This window comes from Lampris incognitus, chromosome 8 (assembly GCF_029633865.1).
Source record: "Lampris incognitus isolate fLamInc1 chromosome 8, fLamInc1.hap2, whole genome shotgun sequence".
NCBI lineage: Eukaryota > Metazoa > Chordata > Actinopteri > Lampriformes > Lampridae > Lampris > Lampris incognitus.
Window position 1 is genome coordinate 19,630,924 of NC_079218.1, and position 23,513 is coordinate 19,654,436.

The 23,513-nt window shown below is 45.1% G+C and overlaps 1 protein-coding gene across 3 annotated transcripts in view; it reads right to left on the reverse strand.

The window, feature by feature from the left end:
* Positions 1-3,899: 3,899 nt before the first annotated feature.
* zgc:100829 (uncharacterized protein LOC445149 homolog) overlaps positions 3,900-23,513 on the reverse strand; it is a 32,098-nt gene continuing 12,484 nt past the window's right edge. For all 3 annotated transcript variants that reach the window (XM_056284617.1, XM_056284618.1, XM_056284619.1), the window contains exons 4-8: positions 22,899-23,016; positions 21,825-21,863; positions 21,678-21,719; positions 19,916-20,207; positions 3,900-5,236 (exon numbers count right to left, since the gene is read on the reverse strand). In XM_056284617.1, the coding sequence (XP_056140592.1) occupies positions 5,013-5,236; positions 19,916-20,207; positions 21,678-21,719; positions 21,825-21,863; positions 22,899-23,016 (715 nt within the window). In that variant the 3' untranslated portion in view covers positions 3,900-5,012. The remainder of the gene's footprint in view (positions 5,237-19,915; positions 20,208-21,677; positions 21,720-21,824; positions 21,864-22,898; positions 23,017-23,513) is intronic.

The following is a 23,513-nucleotide window of genomic DNA, read 5'->3' on the forward strand; positions in this document are numbered from 1 at the left end:
AGGAGACGTGAAAGTAGACGTAGTCGAGGTAGTTTACTAGCTCCAACTTTGCATGTCATACGTTCGACAACGACACTGAACTGTGTACCGGAAGCGGAAGTGCATTATCTGACCCCTCGCCTCTTCCCTTAAAGGTACACTGTCCTCTTAGGTGAATGTCTCTAGTTATATAGACGTGGGTCACCACACAATGATGCTTTTGAGTTTTTCTCTGTTTTCTTGGACTCGCTTTTTTCTCTCAGAATCTAGCCTCAGTGAAATTGCATCCATTTTATTGTTGAGAACCATTTGGAAATTGTCCGCTTTCAAACTTGCATCCTTGTGATATGCCTTTTGTGCATGGTCTTTGAACGTCTCTAAAGCATGTTTCCAGTCTGAGAAGTGGACATTAATTAGCTTGCCAGCTTTTCTGTGCCCTCCCTTGCCCACATGCTCGACTGCAAACGCAACACAGTGCTTACAAAAAAAACCGTCGGACCTTGTGGAGTATACTAGCCAGCTAAACTGGTCAATCCAATGACGTTGGAAAGGTAGTTTACCTCCTAGTTTTGTAGGGAATGTTTGTCCGATATTGGCCGTCCAGTCCAGTGAGTATATTTCTCTTCTCTGTTCGTCTGATATTTTCCCACCAATATAATCCACAAAGTCGTGTGAAAATGTTTCCGAGGTAGAGGACGGCGGGTCTGCTAACTCTGGCTCCGTTTCCGAGGAGGAGGGCAGTGGGTCTGCTAACACTTGCTCTGGAAAGTCGGTAACGTTAGTGACCAGATCATCTGGAATGTTCTTGTTTTTTCTTTTTTGAGTCGGGACACGTTGAGACAAAAAAATCACTGATTTTACGAATATTAACTTTACTGCTCTTGCCTGATTTACAGGTAGCTTTCGGCGGCTCCACTGCTTTTGAAAAGCAAACTATAGATCGACCATTTAGCTAGCATAACCAGAGGCAGGTTGCTTAGCTGACTCGTCAGACCCCTGAGCCAATCAAAAGCCTGTGATTTTATTTGTTTTACGAAACAGACCAATAAGATACATCATGTTTGGAAACAAATTAACTGACAGGTTTAACGCCTGTCAGTCACGATAGATGCAGTGTATGAGTAGGCTAGAGGGGCGGTGACAAATAATCAAAACGATAACTAAATAATTATTGGTGCCATTTCAGCCGGGCCGTGGGGTTTCGGGGGGGGGGGGTCAGACACGAAAACCACCTACCTGGCTACGTGCCTGCCCTGGTTAGGAGGCCATTGCATCCCCCCTCCCACACACACACACACACACACACACACACACACACACACACACACACACACACACACACACACACATTCATACCTAGGGGCCACTTAGCATGGTCAATTTACCTGACTTACATGTCTTTGGACTGTGGGAGGAAACCCACGCAGACACGGGGAGAACATGCAAACTCCACACAGGAAGGACATGGGACGGCCTGGGGTTCGAACCCAGGACTTTCCCGCTGTGAGGCAACAGCGCTAACCACTGCGCCACCGTGCCGCCAGCAGTGTGTTTAGTGAAAGATTCCTAACATGCAGTAAGTTTCCAAACTGGCGGCTTGGTCGCGAGCGTACCAGACAATGTCAGACACCTGGTAATTACGTTAGTGTGAGCAAGGGTTGACATTTGAATTTGAAATTTGTTTCCCCCAACCGGGGTGGATGAAAGACGAGGACAGGACACGCCCCCCCCGTATCAAATACTCTCAAGGCGTTTCAAAGGAAGGTGTGAATCCCCCACAGCTGCCCCAGTGGAGCTGCTCCCTGACCAACTGTCAAAGTGATCTCAGGTCAGTTGTGTAAGTTTTTTTTGGAGTTGTGCTGTTGTATCGCCCCTGTACGGGGACACCCATCTCCCTCTGTCGCCCTGTACGGGGACACCCATCCCCCTCTATCGCCCCGTACGGGGACACCCATCCCCCTCTATCGCCCCGTACGGGGACACCCATCCCCCTCTATCGCCCTGTACGGGGACACCCATCCCCCTCTATCGCCCCGTACGGGGACACCCATCCCCCTCTATCGCCCCGTACGGGGACACCCATCCACCTCGTCCTGTGTGCTGAGCTGCACGAAGGGAAATCCTCGTGCATGTCTTGTCCCATGGTGAATAAAGGTGATACTGACTCGGATCTAGTCCATAACTAAACTAAAACATGCAAAAGGCATAGGTTTAGGAAAACTGTGCAGTCCACAAACATCCACCTTTTTATATTTATTTGAGAAAAAAGTAGAGAAATAGTACCATGAGAGAAAACTCCTGCAGGGGTTGAACGTCAGTTGGGGGCATAAATGTGGTTCTTGCAATGGCAGGCTTAGTATCTACTCAGCTATTCCCGAGCATAGCATAACAATATTTAGCAATACCACCTGGACCATACTGGAAACTACTGGGGTCTCGGTAGTATACCTCAGCATGTGTGCGTATGTGTTTGTTTGTCTTACGGTTGCAGGTGGCAACTGGTACAGTGACTCCTACTTTCAGCGTGATGGTGAAGGGGGGGGGGGGAGATCCCGATGAAACACAGCAGACATACCAGCCTCCTCAGAGATGACTCGCCTGTTGACTGCTGCAACCGTGTCTCAGTAAACGCACACCTACAAACACACACACAGCCCCCTGTAGAAAATAACTGCTGTACTCCACTACACTCTATTGTGTACCACATTTGTAGTGCAGTAAAACAGAACACCCCCCCCCGCTTCTCCTGTACCCTGGTTAAGAGTCCTCTTACCAAATATCCAGCTGTAGAAGTTGTCTCTGAACGACGAATCATCCCAAAAATACTATTTGGTGCTCATGCTTGTGTCTGCTGGGCAGGGTGAAGGAGGAAGTACCATGCTGACGTCATTTATCACCTGAGAATTGTGAAATTCTCGTAAAAGCAACTTGGGTGAATGGTGGAAAACTTCATTTATTTACCTCCGCGTGCTGCCTTTTAGCAACTGTCTCTCTCTCTCTCTTCACAGCTTAGCCGGCTGCCTCGCGCACGCTGCATGCTGTATTAACCATCATATTGTCGACAATGCTAGCAATGCAAAGTTTAAAATGCATTTGCAAGCATGCTGGGTGCTTTCAGTCAAACAAACAAGAGAGATGTCTTAGCATGAAACAGCTAGCTAGTCTCGGTTCTAGCATCATGGCTAAAGGATCGACTATATTCTTGGTAATCAGCATTTCATATCCAGTTGCGGGTGCAGGATTTGGGGGAGTAATAATAGTTGTGCAGTTGTTTAAGGGAGGGTTTGATGTTGTACCACAAGGTCATAGTCTCTTAAAACTTTTTCTATTTTTCTCTTTTTGTTTGTTGAATTTCTCTTCGTTTGTGTTCTTTTAATGTTGCCTGTCGAGTGAAATATTTTGTGACCTTCATGTTTTAAAAGCGGTTGGCACGGTGGCGCAGTGGTTAGCGCGGTCGCCTCACAGCAAGAAGGTCCTGGGTTCGAACCCCGGGGTTGTCCAACCTTAGGGGTCGTCCTCTGTGTGGAGTTTGCATGTTCTCCCCGTGTCTGCGTGGGTTTCCTCCCATAGTCCAAAGACATGTAGGTCAGGTGAATTGGTTGTACTAAATTGTCCCTAGGTGTGAATGTGTCGGCCCTGTGATGGACTGGCGGCCTATCCAGGGTGTCTCCCCGCCTGTTGCCCAATGACTGCTGGGGTAGGCTCCAGCATCCCCGTGACCCCAATTGGGAAAGGCCGCTTGGACAATGGATAGATATTTTAAAAGGGCAACATATAGATGAAGATATACTTAACCCAGTCTTTTTGAGGTGAACAGAGTAGAGAGGCATTCACAAACTCACAAGAAAAAAAATAACACCAAGTGTTAAGCTTTTACAGTCTCCCCTTAGAATAAAGACCGCTACTTGAACGAGAGGGGTTAAATGGTTTTATTTTCTTTGTTTGCACCACACAAGCCGGACATCATAGACAGCACAGACACCTCTCAATATTCACACGTGAGCATCTTAGTAGTGTTGAATATCCCTTTACAAAAACATCATACAAAAAAATAACCAAAAACAAAAAAAACAACCCAAATGCGATCGGCCATATCGGACCGGTACGGTTTTGAGTAGAACTGGAGAACAATAATGAGAGCAACACAGAGCCGAGCGTGGTTATTTTGGCACTAGCTGTCTGACCCGACATGGTTTGATCCACCGGGAGAGACAGATGAGCGGTTTGGCACCGTTGTGGTCCACAACAGGTCGCGCTGAGGCTTTGGCCAGGTGGCAGAGGAAAACATACATTGCGCTGTGACAGGTAAACAAGTGTGCGCTGCAGCGGCACGGTCCCCCCCCCCCGCACTGCTCACTTCCTCCTGTTGTGTCGGTCCAGGCCCATTCGACTGTCCACCATAGAAATGAGTGAGTAGTGTTCGACCCAAGATCCCCCAAAAGAAGTATCGAATCATGCTCGTGTCAGGGAACGCCATAATGCCTCTCGTGAACGATCAGAATAGCAGAACAGGAAGGCAAACGGTTATTAAGTGTAACGGGCTCTGGGAACCGCTTTGCCAGGACTCCGAAAAACATGGCACATTAAAACGGAGCCGTATTCATCCATGTGTTGTGCAAAGCCTGGAAAGCCTCAACAGCAGGGGAGTAAGCAGTATGATAGACACACATTCCCTGGTAAATACACACAAAAAAAGAAAGAAGAAGGGTTATATTAATAGAAAAAGAATCCATTACAACTGCTTGGTTTGGAGTTTCTTCCCACGGAGCGCGTGCAGTCCTGCAAGTGTACAAAGGGAAAAGGAGGAAACCAAAACATTCAAGCACAAAATATATTTTCATTGTTTTTCTTTGGAAATGAAGGTGATGGTCTGCATCATCGACCAAAATTGAGAAATACCCATCCACCCTGTTCACATTGCCAGTCGGCTAAAGCCCCACGCTGTGGGGGGGGGGGTCCTAACGGTGTCCAGTGCAGCTTTTATCAAGGCATGGAGAGTCGGACAGGTGGTTCCGTTTAGTACTGGATCTGGATTACCTAAGCGGGTGTGAGGACACAAGACGCAAGTGGCTAGGTTTGCTGGGAAGAGGAGGCTTGTTGCCACGGGAGGGAGTCTGTGTGGGGGCAGTAGAGCTCTCAACACTGAAGGTTTTCATGAGCTGAGCCACCCGGCCCCGCCCTGCGCACGCCGCCGCGCTCTCCCCGGATCTGGTCTCCTCAGGCGTGGCCCTCTGACAGGCTTCCGCCGCACGGTTATCTGCACAAAGGAAGCGAAGGAGAGGCTGCAGTTGGTGCCAGGTCAAAGAGCTTTACAAGATGACAGTTGCTACAGCAGCAGGCAGGTGACAGACCACATGCCAGAGTGAATCCGGTTCTGATAAATAAACGGCCGCTGTTGCTGTGGAAAAGCGTACTTGGGAGGCCCCAGCCTTCAAATATGTACACTGGGCCGCCTCTTCTCACCAAATTCTGTGCTCGTCCCTTTCTTTTTCACTAATTTTCAACCTAGCCCCCCCCCCACACCCCCACCACACACACCGCTTTCTCCTTCCCTCTTTCCCACTCTGGCTACAGCAGAACAGAGGTCATCCTCGGTGGAAGTGTAGCGGAGACGCAGCTGGGTGCAGTTGGCGTGAGTGTGTGGGTCGGTGTGCATGTGTGTGTGTGTGTTAGTGGGGGGGGGGCTTCGCCCACCGAGGCGCTGTGTTTGGAAGAGGGTGTAATTGAGGGAACAGGAGTAACGGGGGAGGGAGAGAGAGGAGGGGGCAGGGGCGGCGGTGGGGTGGGGGTGGGGGCAGCAGCAGAGGGACAGCAACGGAGAGCAGACAGACGCTGCTCAGACACCAGAAGGCTTGAGGAGCCACATATTTTTAGCGTCATCCCCGGGGGACAGACAGAGATATGTGAGAGCGCTTGTGCATGCACAAATGCGTGCGCACACACACACACACACACACACACACACACACACACACACACACACACACACACACACACACACACACACACTCGCACTGTGGTCCAGCACACCGACTCAGTCACGCATGCAGCCGCCGTCTCTGACTAACACCGTAACACTGTACGCACTCACACGCCGAGGTAGGGTGCAGCCAGAACCACACAGGGCTCTGCCGGGTCCAGGAAACCGTTAGAACCATACAGGGTTCTCCTGGGTCCAGGAAACCGTTAGAACCATACAGGGTTCTCCTGGGTCCAGGAAACCGTTAGAACCATACAGGGTTCTCCTGGGTCCAGGAAACCGTTAGAACCACACAGGGCTCTGCCGGGTCCAGGAAACCGTTAGAACCATACAGGGTTCTCCCGGGTCCAGGAAACCGTTAGAACCATACAGGGTTCTCCCGGGTCCAGGAAACCGTTAGAACCATACAAGGTTCTCCTGGGTCCAGGAAACCGTTAGAACCATACAAGGTTCTCCCGGGTCCAGGAAACCTTCAGAGCTCTCAACGTCCCCAAGGCACAAAAGACGGAGGCCTAAAGCAGCCTTGAAGATTTTCTTATTGTTTATTGTTGTTTATGCGCCTCTTTGTTGTTTTGGGTTTTTTTGCACTGCCTTCGCTCACTTGCCCCTCTCCCCGCGGCTCCCAACACCTCCCTCCGCCTTCCTCTTCATCTTCCCTCTTCCCCTCTCTCGCCCTGCCTTCCTCTGCCCCCTGACCCGCAGTTCCTGTGTTAATGTCCTCTTGCAGCGCTGCGTGGGTTTGCCTCTGATTGTCTCGTTGTGTTGTGCGGTCACCACGGAAACCTTGGATAGGCTCCAGCAATTGAGGCGGACACACATGCAAGCACGCACCGGAGACACACACACACACACACACACACACACACACACACACACACACACACACACAAATGCACACTAACACGGCCTTACAGGCGCGCACACACACACACACGCGCACACACATGGTCGGAGAGTTTTGTGAGCTCAGAGCCTTGGTGCTGGTCTGAGTGGAATGCTTAATACCCAGCTAGAGCCGGAGAAACAGGGAGGGAGGCGAACGGAGGCGAGGACAGAGAAGGGAGCACTGCTTCTAGTGTACAAGAGCGTGACACCATTGCAGAAGGGACTCAGGCTAGGAGACCACAACACCAAAATGATGTTTATTCCAAATTAGAGAGAGAGAGAGAAAAAAAACATTGGCCCAAGTGAAAACTTGCACAGAGTCTCACAGGTGAGCTCCGCGTCGACCCGAGCTGGCGTGGCGGGTCAGGATGTAGTATACCTACAGCATGTAGTATACCTACAACATGTAGTATACCTACAGCATGTAGTATACCTACAGCATGTAGTATACCTACAACATGTAGTATACCTACAGCATGTAGTATACCTACAACATGTTGTATACCTACAACATGTTGTATACCTACAGCATGTAGTATACCTACAACATGTAGTATACCTACAGCATGTAGTATACCTACAACATGTTGTATACCTACAGCATGTAGTATACCTACAGCATGTAGTATACCTACAACATGTAGTATACCTACAACATGTAGTATACCTACAACATGTTGTATACCTACAGCATGTAGTATACCCACGCACCATCCTCCCTGAATAACAACTGGAGGGGTCGGGGGTCGTACTTGCTACTCGGTCGGCACAAACATCTCGGGGGGGGGGCGGGGGAAATGTCGTCGAGAGTTAGACGGGCCTACGCTTATCGAGCTGAACACGTAAATCTGCATTTAAACCACTTGCGGGGAGGGTCTGCGGCCTCACCGGGGGGCTTCAGACATCGCTCCTCTCGCCTCGGCCCCGCTCGTAAATGTACAAGGAGGACAAAGAGATGGAGGCGGGGCATGATGTCACTGACCAGGCTAGTGCTGAAAATTAAATACCAATCTATCTCTTTAAAGACCTCCTCTCTCTTTTTTCCGGCGGGGGGGTAGGGGGAGGAGGTGGTGGGAGGAGGAGGAGGAGGAGGTGTGTGTGTGTGTGTGTGTGTGAGGGGCTTGGGGGGGGGCAGAAGTGGGGCAGAGGGCAGAATTCCGGAGCAGCGTGTCTGCGCGCTGAAGGACAGGGAGGAGGGGAAGGAGAGGATGAGGAGAGGAGGAAAGGTGGCGGCGGTGGGGGTTACGCGGGGGGCTGGGGCCCCTGTCACTTATCAGCTCTGGCCGAGCGTCGCCCAGGGCCAGAGTCGGGAAACGGCGCTGGAATGTGTGTCCTTCCCTCTGAAGGTGAAGGGAGGAAAAGAAAGCCGAGGGAAAGAGACAGTTTTATGCTCACCGACACGCACGCACACCCACACAGACACAGACACACACAGACACACACACACACACACACACAGCCAGCTGGTGGAGACAAATATATTTTCATGGCCACACACACACACACACACACACACACACACACACACACGCACACACTCGGCCCAACCGACTGCCTCCTCCACGCATACACATGCATGCTAACCCTGTGTTGTGTATGTGTTTAACTGTAGCATGCCGTGTTGACGGGTAATGATGTAAAGACACACTAACACATATTTCAGTGTCACCGCGGCCGAGCTGCAGGTCCTCTCACGTGTTCCCTCTCTGCAGCATTCGCAATTATGTCACTCGCTTCTGCCTTTACACCGATACGTCACACAGCGATCAGACCTTGTGACGTCATGCAGCTGAACGAGCCCCAGTGCTGCTTTACAGCCGCTGTTTACACCCGCCACTAACATGTGTCTTGGCTGATCGGACCACAAGTGGACGGCTCTAAGTACAGGTGTGACTGCACCCAATGTGCCCTCAGTGTATCTTGACAGCCCGATCGCTCAGACCGCATTCGGAGGTGGCCTAGGACGCATTTGTCCACATCGCATTTGAAGCGTTAACGCACGTGTGTCCCAGGCTGTATTAATGGACCGCCTAGTCAGCTGACGTCTGCCTACGCAGAGGACGTCAGTTGACTAGATGGTTACCAACCCCTCCTCTGGGTCTAGTTTAGTTTCTTTTTTTGACCCCTGTTTCTCCCCAGTTGTACCCGTCCAATTACCCCACTATTCTAAGCCGTCCCGGTCGCTGCTCCACCCCCTCTGTCGATCCGAGGAAGGATTCAGACTACCACATGCTTCCTCCGATACATGTGGCGTCGCCAGCCGCTTCTTTTCACCTGACAGTGAGGGGTTTCACCAGGGGGACGTCGCGCGTTGGAGGATCACGCTATTCCCCTCAGTTCCCCCTCCCCCCTGAACAGGCACTCCGACCAACCAGAGGAGGCGCTAGTGCAGCGACCAGGACACATATCCACATCCGGCTTCCCACCCGCAGACACGGCCAACTGTGTCTGTAGGGACGCCCGACCAAGCCGGAGGTAACATGGGGATTCGAACTGGCGATCCCCGTGTTGGTAGGCAACGGAATAGACCGCTACGCTACCCGGACGCCCTCCCTAGTTTAATTTTCTTTTAACCTCGTCTGTAATTTCCGACACTCATCGGACCCACAACTGTGGAAGAGCCCCCGCCCGCTTGCACATTCAAGTTCAACTTCAGGTTCAAGTTAATTTATCCACTGCAGCGCAGAGCCCGAACCTCTCAAACCCACTGGAATAGTGATTAAATAATCTGAGCCCGAACCGACGTGATCGGGTCAAGCCTGACAGGTTTCGGGTTGAGAATTACAAAACACTAGTGCTCAGACATTTACATTTTCCCCACATGACGAGTTTGAAGACTGAGTTTCAACTTTTGCTGTTTATTTGGGGCACAAAATGAGCGAAGGCAAACAATCGGAGCCTGACGCTCCTAATTCACGCAGTTAACTTTCCTCAGCAGATTATTCGTCTCTACCTGGCGCGGTGTGCATTTGCTGGGTTTCCATGCCATTGTCATAATGTGAAACTATTTACCCACAATAGACAATAATTTATTAAATGCAATCAGGTCAGGTGTCTGAAGGTTTTCAGACAGATCTACATCATCATCATCATCATCAGGTTTATTTATGGTTTCTTTACACAGCACTCTTTAAAAACCTGTTGTCCTTCACAACAAAGTGGAATGGAAATAAGAGAAGAATAAAAAAAGTTAAATGCCTGTTGCTTCGACTCCCCTCTCCTCACATTTCTCTACTATGTGTTTATTTACTTGTTTATTTAAGCGATTGTGACACATGCCACTGGGAGGGTTCGAGATGAAGGCAGACACAGTTGTAGGCAATTAACACAGGCTTTATTTAATAATGCCTTTCGTTCACTTGCACAGGCCGGCGCACTGCTCTCCTGTGAGCCACGCCCCCCCCCCCCCCCCGGTTGCAGCCGAGGCTAAACCATGCCCCCTACCACAGTGATGTACACGTTTATTTGCACAACGGGTGGGAAAGTGAGATCTGATCACAAGTGGTCACTGGAGATGCATGCTAATGCCGGGTGTGAACTGACATACTTACATCTGTCCACTTGGGATCAGATCATCCAAGACGCATGTTAATGTCAGGTATAAACAGCCTCATGGACGTCCTCACTGTGGATAAGACAACCTTCTCCTCACACAAAACTCGGCTCTCAAGTTATAAAGAGCTCACCTCTTTCTTCATTCACTCAAAGGACATTTGCAGAAACTTTCGTTTCTGAGGACAATAAAAACTACATAAAAATACATGGGAGGTATTGAATGATATTATTAAAAATAAAAAGGGGAAAACTGGATACCCAAATTACTTCCTAATCAAAAATAATAAAACTATCAACTATATGGCCCATATGGCCTAATGAATTCAATGATTCTTTTGTTGGTGTTGGTCCTGGTTTGGCTGGGGATATTGCAAGCACTGGCAGTAGAAATTATGTGGCAAGTAAAGATGTACAAGTATAAGAATCTTTGTTTTTAAAGGGAACAGATGAAAAAGAAATTATTAACATTGTCAAAAGATTTAAGAGTAAGAAATCAACCGACTGCAATGGTATTGAAATGTCGCTAGTTAAAGATATTATTGAGTGTGTGGTGAAACCTCTTACGTATATATACAATCAACCTCTGAAAACTGGTGTTTTTCCATGTAAAATGAAAACGGCTAAAGTCATACCCATGTACAAGGCTGGAGATAGACACGTACTCTCAAATTACAGACCTGTTTCTTTGCTTTCACAATTCTCTAAAATACTGGAAAAAATATTCTATTCAAGGTTGGATGACCATCACAAAATTTACTGTGTGAACAACAATATGGGTTTAATAGGACTACATCGCTTGCACTAATTGATTTTGTGGAAGAGATAATATGCTGTAGGAGTATTCTTAGTTCTAAAAAGAAAAAGCATTTGATACAGTTGACCACAACTTATTATTAATAAAACTACAAAAATATGGAATCAGAGGAGTAGCTCTTTCTTGGCTATCCAGTTACCTAAATAATAGGTACCAATATGTGCAAATTAATAATTTTAAATCACAATTAATGAAGGTTAAGTGTGGGGTTCCTCAAGGTTCAGTATTGGGGCCACTGTTGTTTATTTTGTACATTAATAATATATATGAGGTTTCCAAAATGCTAAAAATAATTTTATTTGCAAATGTAACAAACTTACTTTGCAGTGGGGACAACTTGGAACAACTTTTGGGTACAGTGGGAAATGAATTGAAGAAACTAAAGAGTTGGTTTGATTCAAATAAACTAACACTGAATGTAAGCAAAACAAAATTTCTAATATTTGGGAATCGGTCAACAAACTCAAACAAGAAGCCCATGATAAATGATGTAGAAATCGAAAGTGTTAGAAATCAAATTTCTTGGAGTAATAATAGACAATAAATTATGGTGGACACCACATATAAAGTATATTAAAGCAAAAATATCAAAGTCAATTGCAATATTATATAAAGTCAAAGATCTACATCAACAGCACTATCTATACCCCTTGTACTATTCCTTCCTACTTCCATACAACACATACAAAACAAACACAGATCCAATCTTCATCTTTCAAAAAAGAGCCATGAGAATTGTAAACAAAACCACTTACAGAGCCTACAAACGCACTCTTCATTAAACTGAAAGCACTAAAATTTAAGGATTTGGTTGACTTCAAACTAGTTCAAATCATGTACAGAGTAAAAAAACAGCAGTTACCAAACAGTGTCCAAAAGTTGTTCCAAAGGAGGGAAAGTAAACATCTCAGGAGAATATGTATATTCAAAAAACAATTAGTGAGGACAAATGCAAAACTTCCTTGTGTAACTGTTAAAGGAGTGGATCTATGGAACTGTAGAAAAGAAATGAAGATGTATAAATCATTAAGTACGTTTAAGCAATTCTTTAAAACTAACATACTGAACAGATATAGGATGGCTGAACAAAGAGGTGGAGTTGAATAACATGACATGATACATGATGTGTAAGGTTCCTTGTTTGACTTCTGCTGTTTGTTTATTTTTGATCTCTATGCATTGGTCTTTCTTTTCTTTTTTTCCCACTTTTGTTTTGTTTTGGTTTGATTTGATTGATAATGTATAAAAAAGGGGTAGGACCCGAAAAGTTCTTTACTTCACCCTACGCCCTTTTCGAACACGGACTAGTTGTTACTTGTGTTGTCACAGAGAGTTTGCAAAATATGTTCACTGTTATTTCCATTTGTTTTTATATTCCTGCCTGTACATTTTATTTTGTTATTTTAACAAGTTAGAAATAAAATCAACCAATCAGCAAAACCCTTGATCCAGACTTCTTCCCTGTGCAGTCACACTGAGGCAGCATCCTAACAACACACCGCATACTTATAAGAGACCGATTTCGAGGGAGAGTTGCCATTTCTTTCTTCTGGAACCAACAACTGTAATGCTTTCTAACCCTCTAACTGTCCCAACTTCACACTTAAAGACGTGAATTAAACACATTATCCCAGCTGTTGTCTTTCTTAATGGCTTAGTCGTAAACGTACGGGTTAATCATAAAGCTCCAACTTACAGGGCATTCAGGGGTCCTGCACCTCCATAAATCACCGATTTAGCTTTTAACTACCCACTGTTAGTGGATTCATACTCTTGGTTCACGGAATGCAGGTTTTCTTGTCATTCCCTTGCATTTAAGAGATCTCAGCTAGGGGGGGGGGTCTTCTCCGATCAGGTCGTCTCCTTTTAGAAGAGTACGCAGTCAGACATTGTGATAGATACTCATCATTGATGTCTAGACTAAAAGAAAAAAAAGCCAATTTAATCCAGTACTGTTTACAGTCATTCCTCTCTTTGCATGTTATTTACTGAGTCTCCTGCAGACACCCCTGGCGTTTCCTGGTGATTTTACGTTCAATCAAAAATGTCTACGTGAGTGCACATGGGTCAAACATACATGCACTCTCACACATTTGTTTCTTCAACTATTTTGTGTATATTTCGGTTTTTTGTTTTGTGCAAAGTGCTTGTGCAAAGTGCTTCATTTTTTATATAAAAGCGCTGCACAATACTTTATTCACTTTAACTGACTTGACTGACTAATGGTCCTGCTCATGGAGAGCAAAGTGCACATGTGTCTGCATATTAACATATTATATGCTGGTCAAACAGGTTGAAAGGAGCTACCCTCTAAGATCAAACCAGGAAAAAAAAGAAAGAAAAATAACTCTAAAATACAATGGGTGTGTTACTTTGACTAATAATTAGGCAGTTTATTCAATACCTGTGAACATGTGTGCACAATATGTGTGTCCCAAATCTAACACCAGACAACCAGCACTCTAAATCTGTTATCAAGACACCAAATCTAGCACCGCTTTGCTGAAAATGAATGAATTATAGCATTTCATGTAGTCATAGAATAATTTATCTGATCTGTCACAACAAGTTTCTTTTGCTCACTGCAACTCAGCATCCGTAAAAGGTTGCAGACACCCCTATATGTAGCTTTTAAAGAGGTTTGTCCGTATTCACGTCTACACTGATGTGTCTGAGTCAGCTGTCGCAACAGAAATTCCGTTTTAAATTCGATGTTTCTATTCGATCGTCTTTAACAGGTATCGAAATGTGCAGAACACACTTGCACACACCTTCAGAGCTCTGTCTGGCAGTGTGTGTGTGTCTGTGTGTGTGTCTGTGTGTGTGTGTGTGTGTGTGTGTGATCTCAGCAGGAGCATCCAGCAAGTGCCTCTGCACAGTTGTGCAAAGGAAACAATATTCTCCCACACGGCACGTCAGGTTGGGAACGGGGCTTTTGCATTCGGTCCAGAAATCTCCTCGCATACGAATCTCTCCTCAGGTACCCATGCAGTGGGTTTTAAACTTCTAACTGTGCCCAAGCCACCTTTTCCAAAAAAAAAAAAATCAATGTACTAAGAAAATGAGAGAAAAACTGTACTGTAAAATATAAGATCCCCCCCCCCCCCCCCAGTTTGCTTCCAGTCATCCAAACCCATCTGAATATGGTGAAAGTGAGATGTTGCTATCCTACAACATCTAAATGACTCGGTTAAAAAAAAAAAAGTGTTTTCGGTAGGACCACTTTAAAATAAGACTACCTTTATAAATGGTTTATAATTAGGTTATTATTATTGAGGTAGTTAATACTTTATAAATCGTTAATAAACAATTCTAAACAAGTTATAACAGTTTTCATACGTAATGCAGGCTCACTATTTGGCAAGATCAAGTTAACTGCTGCACTTTTTATCGATTTTATTAAATCTCAGATCATGCTAGGTGCAAGCTAAGTAACCAACGAGAGCTGAGGCTTAACAGTACATATAAATGTGGGCTCACTATTTGGCAAGCAACAGGTCACTGTTGCCCTTTTTATCTAATGTGTTGTAACAGCTTATTAATGATTTATAAATTGTTCACAACCTAATTAATAAGCTAATTACAAACCCTTTATGAGGCTGGTCTTATTGTAAAGATGGACTGTCTTTTCTAAGTGGCTGCTAAATGAGAAAATTTGACTTCAGGCATCATCCGTGCAATATGTGTGCAAGATATCTATTTTTGTTGGGCTTTTAACCGTATCCTCATCAACACAAACATTTTCCACTTCCTTGTAGGGTCAGCATTTTTCCAGCAGAGGGACCTTGTGGGAATGGCTGCTTTTTTTCTGTTTTGTTTTTTCATCTGACAAGGGGGCTTTACTTACACTAGCATTATACTTCCACTGGAGGGTGCTAATTCCCCTTTACAATATCCGTCTTCCTGCATAACTGGGTCAGTGTACAGTATGGAGTCTCTTGCAGCTTATGAAAATGGCCACAGTGCTTATTTCATTCATGGCATCTTGGGAGGCACCGGATCACGGCCGGTTAAAAACAAAGTGGGTTAGTCAGAGTAACATGAGGTCCGGTGACAGCTCTGCTTGTTTCAAGGTCAAGCCTCAAACACCCTGTGAGGAGCCTAAAATGAAATCTGCCATTTCCAAGGCAAATACCTTTATATTAGCCATAATGAGAAAACAAAATGTGGGCAATGAAGGTGCAAAGACAAAAACACACACACATAAAAAAAGAAGAAAAATTGCATGGCTTGGGATCTAAAAGGTTTCGGAAAACCAAGAAAAGAGTGGAAGTAGATAAACATTTGGAATAAATCATATTGTTTGCGTAGATTTTAAAAATGACCTAACGTTTTAAAACATGACATAAATCCTTTCACTGGTGTCAGAAATAAACTAGCTTGTTGCTGCAGAAAAGGGGACACCTCTGCAGCTTTCTTGTGGTCTCTCTATACGATATGACTTGAAACCTCTTGCCTTAACACCATGGTCTCTGAACCACAGACAATTAAACTGTAAAGCCTCTTATTCCTGGTACAATTTACCAGCTTTTGTAGCTACTAGTTTCCCTTTATGCCTATTAACATGACATTATTTTTTCAAAAGCCACAGTAGGTTGTGTTAGAGCCAACACATGCAACAACATCACCCGAGGCCAGTAAATATATATGCAACTGCACGGTTTTAGTTAGGAAAGACTGTGTATTGCCGCTGGTGTGTGGTTTTTTTTTCTTCCACTTAGCCTTGGCCTTCCTCGTGTATCTATGAATATTGCAAATGTTGTATTGAGAACTATATGAACCAGGTGCCTGGTCTTGGGTCTAGGACATGTCTAAACTGAGTATTGGCTTTTTTGTTTAATCTAAATCTGATGATGTCAACACATAGGGTGAATACAGGAAGGTATGGCTTTCCTAGATTTGATGGTTCGAATTAAATCAACAGCATGATAATAATAGTAATAATTAAAAAAAGCCCCGCCTGCTGCCCAATGACTGCTGGGATAGGCTCCAGCATCCTGCGACCCCGGTTGGGATAAGCGGCTTGGATAATGGAAGGATGGATGGATGATAATAAGGTGGGGTCAATTTCAAATGAGACTATTTTCCCCCCTCCCTCATAGTACTAACACACAAAGTATTACCAAACGCTTTTGACTTCCCTCTCTAGATATTCCCGTTGGCATTTACATCAAATCTATGATAAATCTGAAATGTCCCTTCTCAAGGACCGGCGCCTACCACATGTCAAACTCAGTCACTCAGGGTTCGACTTGAGCCGGGTCCCTACGCGGTCTGAATGACGCCATCTGTTTTACAACCGCTGACATTTCCTGCTACAGAGAGCCCGAGTCACCGATTTAAAATGTCTTATAATTTTTGTCACTGCGTTAGCATGTACGAGTGAGTGCGCTAGGGACAACAGAGAGACTCGCAGAGCAGGTGTGTGGCGCCAGCGTGGGACTATGACACCATCCCCATCGCATAGGCTTCTTTTTTTTTTTTCCCCTCCAGGCTGGGCCTCTTTTTAGTTTGCCACTCCATAAAGATTCCAGTAGGCTGAGACACTATTTGGCAAACGCACTAAGCTTGGGGAAAATACGCCCGTCTCTCCCTCGCCACAGCACTGAGAAACCTCCACTGTGAACTTTGTTCACATCGGGTCTGCTTAACTCCTCTCAGCCATTACTGCAGCCCAAGAATGAGCACGACAACAGTGCTGTCCGTTTGGTTCAGGCTGGGGCAGAGGTGGTGATCATTCGGGACACCTGTAATATTGTGGTCGCGAATCCAACTCTTGTTCTCATTGTACGATTAGGAGTAAATGGAAGTCGGTGAAATTGGGCGGTATCACTGGGTCCGGTCTCTCTTTGTTCACTCTGGGAGGATCTAGTCAAAGCAAATACGGGTAAACGGACTGCATTTATACAGCGCTTTTCTAGTCTACTGACGACTCAAAGCACTTTACAATGTATGCCTCACATTCACACACACACACACACACACACACACACGCACACACGCACACACGCACACCCACATTCATACACCGATGGTGGAGGCTGCCATACAAGGCGCAAACCTGCTCATCGGGGGCAGTTAAGGGTTCAGTGTCTTGCTCAAGGACACTTTGACGCGCTCTGTGGAGGAGCCGGGGATCGAACCAGCGACCTTCCGATCACTAGACGACCCGCTCTACCTCCTGAGCCATGCCGCCCTGGATGCGCTTGTCTCTTTCGATTTGCAGGCCACACAAAAAATATATCTGGATTTGAGACATGCTAAGCAGATCTCATGTACCTAAAATACAGGTTTAGGTCACGTTCACATGTAACAGGTTTCAAACAGTCCAGACCAGGGGCACCCCGGTGGCTCACCTGGTACAGCACGTATCACATAAGGCTGAGTCCTTACCGCAGCAGCCGGGGTTCGAATCCAGCTCATGCCCTTTGCTGCATGTCATCCCCTCTCTCTCCCCTGCCCTTCCTGTCTCTCTCAACTATCACTAAACAATAAAGGTGGAAAATGCTAAAAAAAAGTCCGGACCAGAGTTCACTCTGTATTGGTCCGGTTCCTTTCACAATGCCCAGTAATAAGCACGCCTTTTGGTTTGATATTGCAGGTGGGACTCTAGGTGCTAAGCCTTAGCCGAAAAATGTATGTGGGGATTTTTTTTAAAATAACACCGAAGTAATAATTTATTATGTCTTGGTTTTCTTTTTTGAAAAACATAACGGGTAAACTAAACTGGCGTGATTACATTTTTTTAAATTCTTTTTTGGATTCCCCCCCCCCCCTTTTCCACCCCAATTGCACCTGTCCAATTACCCCCATCTTCCAAGCCGTCCCGGTCACTGCTCCACCCCCTCTACCGATCCGGGGGGGGGGGGGGGCTGCAGACTACCACATGCTCCCTCACATACATGTGAAGTCACCAGCTGCTTCTTTTCACCTGACAGTGAGGAGTTTCCCCAGGGGGCTGTAGCGTGTGGGAGGATCACACTATTCCCCCCAGTTCCCCCTCCCCTCTGAACAGGTGCCTGGACTGACCAGAGGAGGCGCTAGTGCAGCGACCAGGATACATACCCACATCCGGCTTCCTACCCGCAGACATGGCCAATTGTGTCTGTAGGGACGCCCGACCAAGCCGGAGGTAACATGGGGATTCGAACCGCCGATCCCCATGTTGGTAGGTAACAGAATAGAATGCTATGCTACTCAGATGTTCCCTGGTGTGATTTGTTAATGTTATCTTACTTTGGTTATTTCATGTGTGTAACGTAAACAAAGTTTATATTATACACAGTCCATGTCCTAACCCTAAAAACTATGATATTCTGCACCCAGTCCGTACACTCCTCCGTACCTCCGTAGCAAGTTTACCGAGCTAAGAATAACTAAAACATCACACCACGCAGCCACAAGACACAGCACATGACATCACTTCCTTTTTTCTTTTTTTTTTTTGATTCAGACTCTGTTGAAATTGCTTTCACACCAGAAATAATTTGCACCTCGGTCCATTTGGAAGTGGACTGAGACATTTTGGAGTCACTTATTATGCACCAGAGTTCATTATGACATGGTCACACCTGTCAAAATGGTCCCAACATAACAAAGTCTGCACCAAATGATGTAGGTGTGAAAGCCTCCTTACTCCATCACCTGCCGAGCACCCTCTATTTTCTGAGAGATAGGAAATACGAGGATGAGGACTTTTAAAATCGAGCTGAAATTAAAATGCCTCTTTAACCCTTTTATATCACAGCCCCAGTCATACTATACACCCATTTAACAATACACGCAAAAAAAATCCAAAAAAAAAATCCATTTCTTTGTATTTTTATAGCAAAATCAAATGATGTTTTCTTCCTGTAAAACAAAATATGACACATGCTTATGTAGGGTTGAACCAACCAACTTCAACCAATAATATCATGACATCCACCCATCAATCAATCTCCAACTTTTAGTGGCACAGAGCTAAGATTCATCAGTTAGCTAGCTAGCAACACCCCCACTTTTCAACATTCAAATCAAATTCCTCCCAACGTCATGCTTGTTTATCCTATTTCACTCAGAAATACGTCATGATACGAAAATCAGATACTCTCGAAATGCTTCCGCTTTATTATTGTTATTATTGTTCATAGCTTAAGACTAACCTCAAAACTATAAAAATGGATTCTGTGAAACTGAGCTGAGCGCAATACCGCAATACTAAGCTGTGATGATTTTAATATCCTTACGTTGCATTTACCTTGAACTGCAACACTGACGCAAAATGAACAGATGCTGTGACAACGTTTGATCAAATGATTTCTACATCTCTGAATGTCTGAATTTGAATTGTTTGAATCTTTATGCAGCGAAGTATGCAGAAGTTTTAAGCTTATGTAACACACGGGGCTTTAAATAGGTGCACTTTTTTGTACCTTTTCTTTGGATTACTGCAGTTTTCACATTTTACTGTAGATAAGAGTGGATGAAGTCTTAAAAAAATCACAACAATGGATTGTAATACATATAATATTGCTATATTTGGAACATCGTAATGTGCATCATATCAAATTGGGAGGTGTCTGCCGATTCCCAGCCCTACAAGGCATTGCAAAATTTATGACGAGGGTTAACACATATTTTCTGTTTTTATTATTATTTTTTTTTGCATTGGCTTTTGAACCAACATTCACCCTAAAACCACTGATACTCTGGTTGCTTACCTTTACCACTGTGTGATTCCTGTGAGAGGGGCCTCTGGGGCTCTTGTTGATGGAAACTGGCTTTGGTGGATGATGTCGGTTCAGGGTCTATTTTGTCAGTGCTGCTGCAAATAGGTATGACAGCGGCCAGCCTCAGATTTGCAGGGCCGGGTCTCGTGTTTGCCGAACCGAGCCCCACATTTGCAGAAGCTGATCTCACGGTGATGGGGCTTGCTCTCGTGTGAGGTCTGTAGCAGATGGAGGGCTGAGCAGCTGAAATGTCCTCAGCAGCACTGCTTGACTTCAACTCTTGCTGCAGAGAGATGCATAACAAAAGCAGACAGAACAAGCCAATTGGTCTCAATAACCAGTTCAGATACAATTGACTCATTGGATTAATGATTTATCACAACATAGTCTCCAAGTGACTCCACTCTGTCGGGATTAAACAAAACGAACTGTGGCTGGTGCTTAAGAGTTTAAGGGTGTCTGGAGGGGTATTTATGAGGGGACGTGAGCATCAATCTGTCTCAGTAATCTTCCTTTCTAATCCTATGCCTTCCTAATCAGTCTTTCCCTCCATTTCACTCTCACTCTGCCTCTCCTCTTTTCCCTCTGCTCCCTTTTCTCAAATCAACTCAAGACACCCTGCAGACTCAGTGGCAACAGATGCAGCCACATCTGCAGCACAGAATCAGACCCTTGCTATTTCAGTAAACAAAGATTTTGTTCTTAGAGACAACACATTCGGCAAAATTATCAGTCTTAGAAAGGGAGGCTTATGTAGGTTGAAATTCACGACTCTCAGACTGGCTAAATGTCATGATGTTTGTTTTCACGTGGGCATGGGTTTGCCAGAGACATGTAGGGGCCTGTGAATGGAAGAGTCTGGCAGAGAAATGAGGAGTGAGAGGCCTGTTTTCCTTCTGAGAGAACAGAGAGCTCACACACCCAAACCTCCGGAGACAATCCCACAATCCCATCCATCTGTGACTGACGCATTCACCATCGCTGGCGTTTGAATTCCCTGATCAAGTTCATCAACCATCTGTTCTTGGGCCGTCCAGAAATCCTGCCTAGCCTCAGTGATTTAGCTGTTTTCACTGTGCATGTCACCTACACACACACACACACGATGGGGGAGGGGGAGAGAGAGCGAGAATATGGGGGAGCTACATTTTTGCACTTGGAAAGCTCAAAAAACTTGCAGTGAGTTGAGCACACAACCCTCCGCTCTATATAAACTAAGACAGGACTGATGTTAGAACCAGTGGGAGGATACTTCAGTTCAGCTGTTCCCTAGAGAGAGCTACGAGGGGTTAGGCAGCCCAGCCGAACAGGAACATTGAGTCAGAATGCTGTGAGAAAGGGGGTCTGGAGAGACGCATGAGAGTGAGGGGACAGCTGGCCAAACCGCAATTTCCTGTCACTGCAATTGGGTGGGGCTACTCTGGAAGATGTACCGAAAGCTGCCTTTTAAAGAGCCGAGGGTGGGTTGGTTTACGAGGGTTTGAAACGCCGCTGGGATATTCAAGGAGGATTTCAGATGTCCTAAACAGATCCAAACAAGACACCGAGTGCTGCCACCCTTTAAGCATCTCAAGACAAATTTTAATATGTCGTTCAGTTTCAAACAACACAAAATATCGAGTCACATCAGATGTCAAAATTTCTGAATGTATGTTGGGAGCAGTAAGTTGTCCACGGAGCATTAATGGTGCATGTAGAAATTAAAAGGAGATATGCACATAAATGGTCTGCAGTGCACTTAGCTAATATATACCTTTTCCACTGCTGGTGGTGATGAGTGCTCACTCACTGACACCTGTGGGTTTAGCAAAGACATTGCAGAAGAATTAGAGAGCAGCGTAACCCAAAGCTGCAGAGCTCACACAACAAATGCAGCAGTTAGTCAGTTACTCAGACTCACCTGTAGAGGGGGTGAAGGACTCACTTCATCCGAGGTTCCCTGTCGGGGGGGGGGGGGGGGGAGACAATGCCATGTTAGATGATTCTTTAGGCTTCCATCAACGACACATCGTCTCATAAGTTTCTAATTGCCAAAATCAGTAATTGCTAAAAAATCTCATGGGTCCATGCCTGGTCTTGATATGTTATTTGAACGTTTGTTAAGTGTTTTATCAAGGGCTGTACCCTATAAATAAACGAAAAATAAAAATAAAAACTGAAATATCATGGTCTCTCTAATTTGTATGATGTTCATATTCACATTTGTAGATACATTTGTGAACAACATACAAATAAGATACAATAAAAAACACACACACATCTATATATATATATATATATATATCTCAACTAAATGAACAGCATAGCATATTGCTTGAAAAAGGAGAGTCCATGTTGTCAGGCCGGATGACGCCGTCCAACCTCGCTCACTTTGGACTCATTCTTAGTGTGTGCAAGGTTACCATGACAACACAGCAACTCTCTTTTAGGTTTCTGTGATAAAGGAGGCATCCTCATGGCCAGTCTCTTACAAACACAAACGCGCACACGCACACACACACACAATAGCACCTATGTGGTGATAATGCACATATTAAATACTTAAAAGACTAAATGAACCCTCAGCCATTTTAGTGAGTTTGCTGACATCTACAGGTTAAAAACCATCTAAAGATTAAAAACATGCCATACTGGACTTAGTAGTCTGTGACGTTAGCATAGCAGTATAAACACAGCGGAAGATAATAACATTTGATCCATTTGACTTAAGTGTACCAGCACACCTATTAGCATTGACAGACAGACAGAGCCAGTACAAAAAATTGTCAATAGTATTGTCAACGCTGGTTCTTTGGCACACCTACAGACCTATTAATATTCTTATTATCTGCAGCTTTGTTTATCCTGATATGCTAACATCACAGAGTGCCAGGACCAGCCTGGCATTTTTTTTAACCTTTAGATGACCTTTATCCTGTAGATACCAGCAAACCCACTGGCCTGCAGTATTTAATACAAAATATATCCCACATACCTTTAAATTAAATGGTTTTCCAGGTTGTGTTTTAGGTGGGAAGTTCTCCCTCCCCGTCCTTGGAGGTTCTGTGGCTGTTTTGTGTACCAAATTGTTCTTTAAGATAGTCTTCTGATGGCTGGAAAACATTACAACTTTATGATTATTCGATCTTAAGACTCTTTCTTTTTTTTTGTTTATTTTGTATGGCACACAATTTCCCTTACATTAACACATACTAGCAAAAAGTAAACCTATTTTTGAACCTATTTTCTTCCATTAATTCATATATGTAACAAAAGACAGTCATAGCTGAGCATGATACACTCACTGGCCACTTTATTAGGTGCACCTTGCTAGTACCGGGTTGGACCCCCTTTTGCCGTCAGAACTGCCTTAATCCTTCGTGGCATAGATTCAACAAGGTACTGGAAACATTCTTCAGAGAGTTTGGTCCATATTGACATGATAGCATCACGCAGTTGCTGCAGATTTGTCGGCTGCACATCCATGATGCGAATCTCCCGGTCCACCACATCCCAAAGGTGCTCTATTGGATTGAGATCTGGTGACTGTGGAGGCCATTTGAGTACAGTGAACTCATTGTCATGTTAAAGAAACCAGTCTGAGAGGATT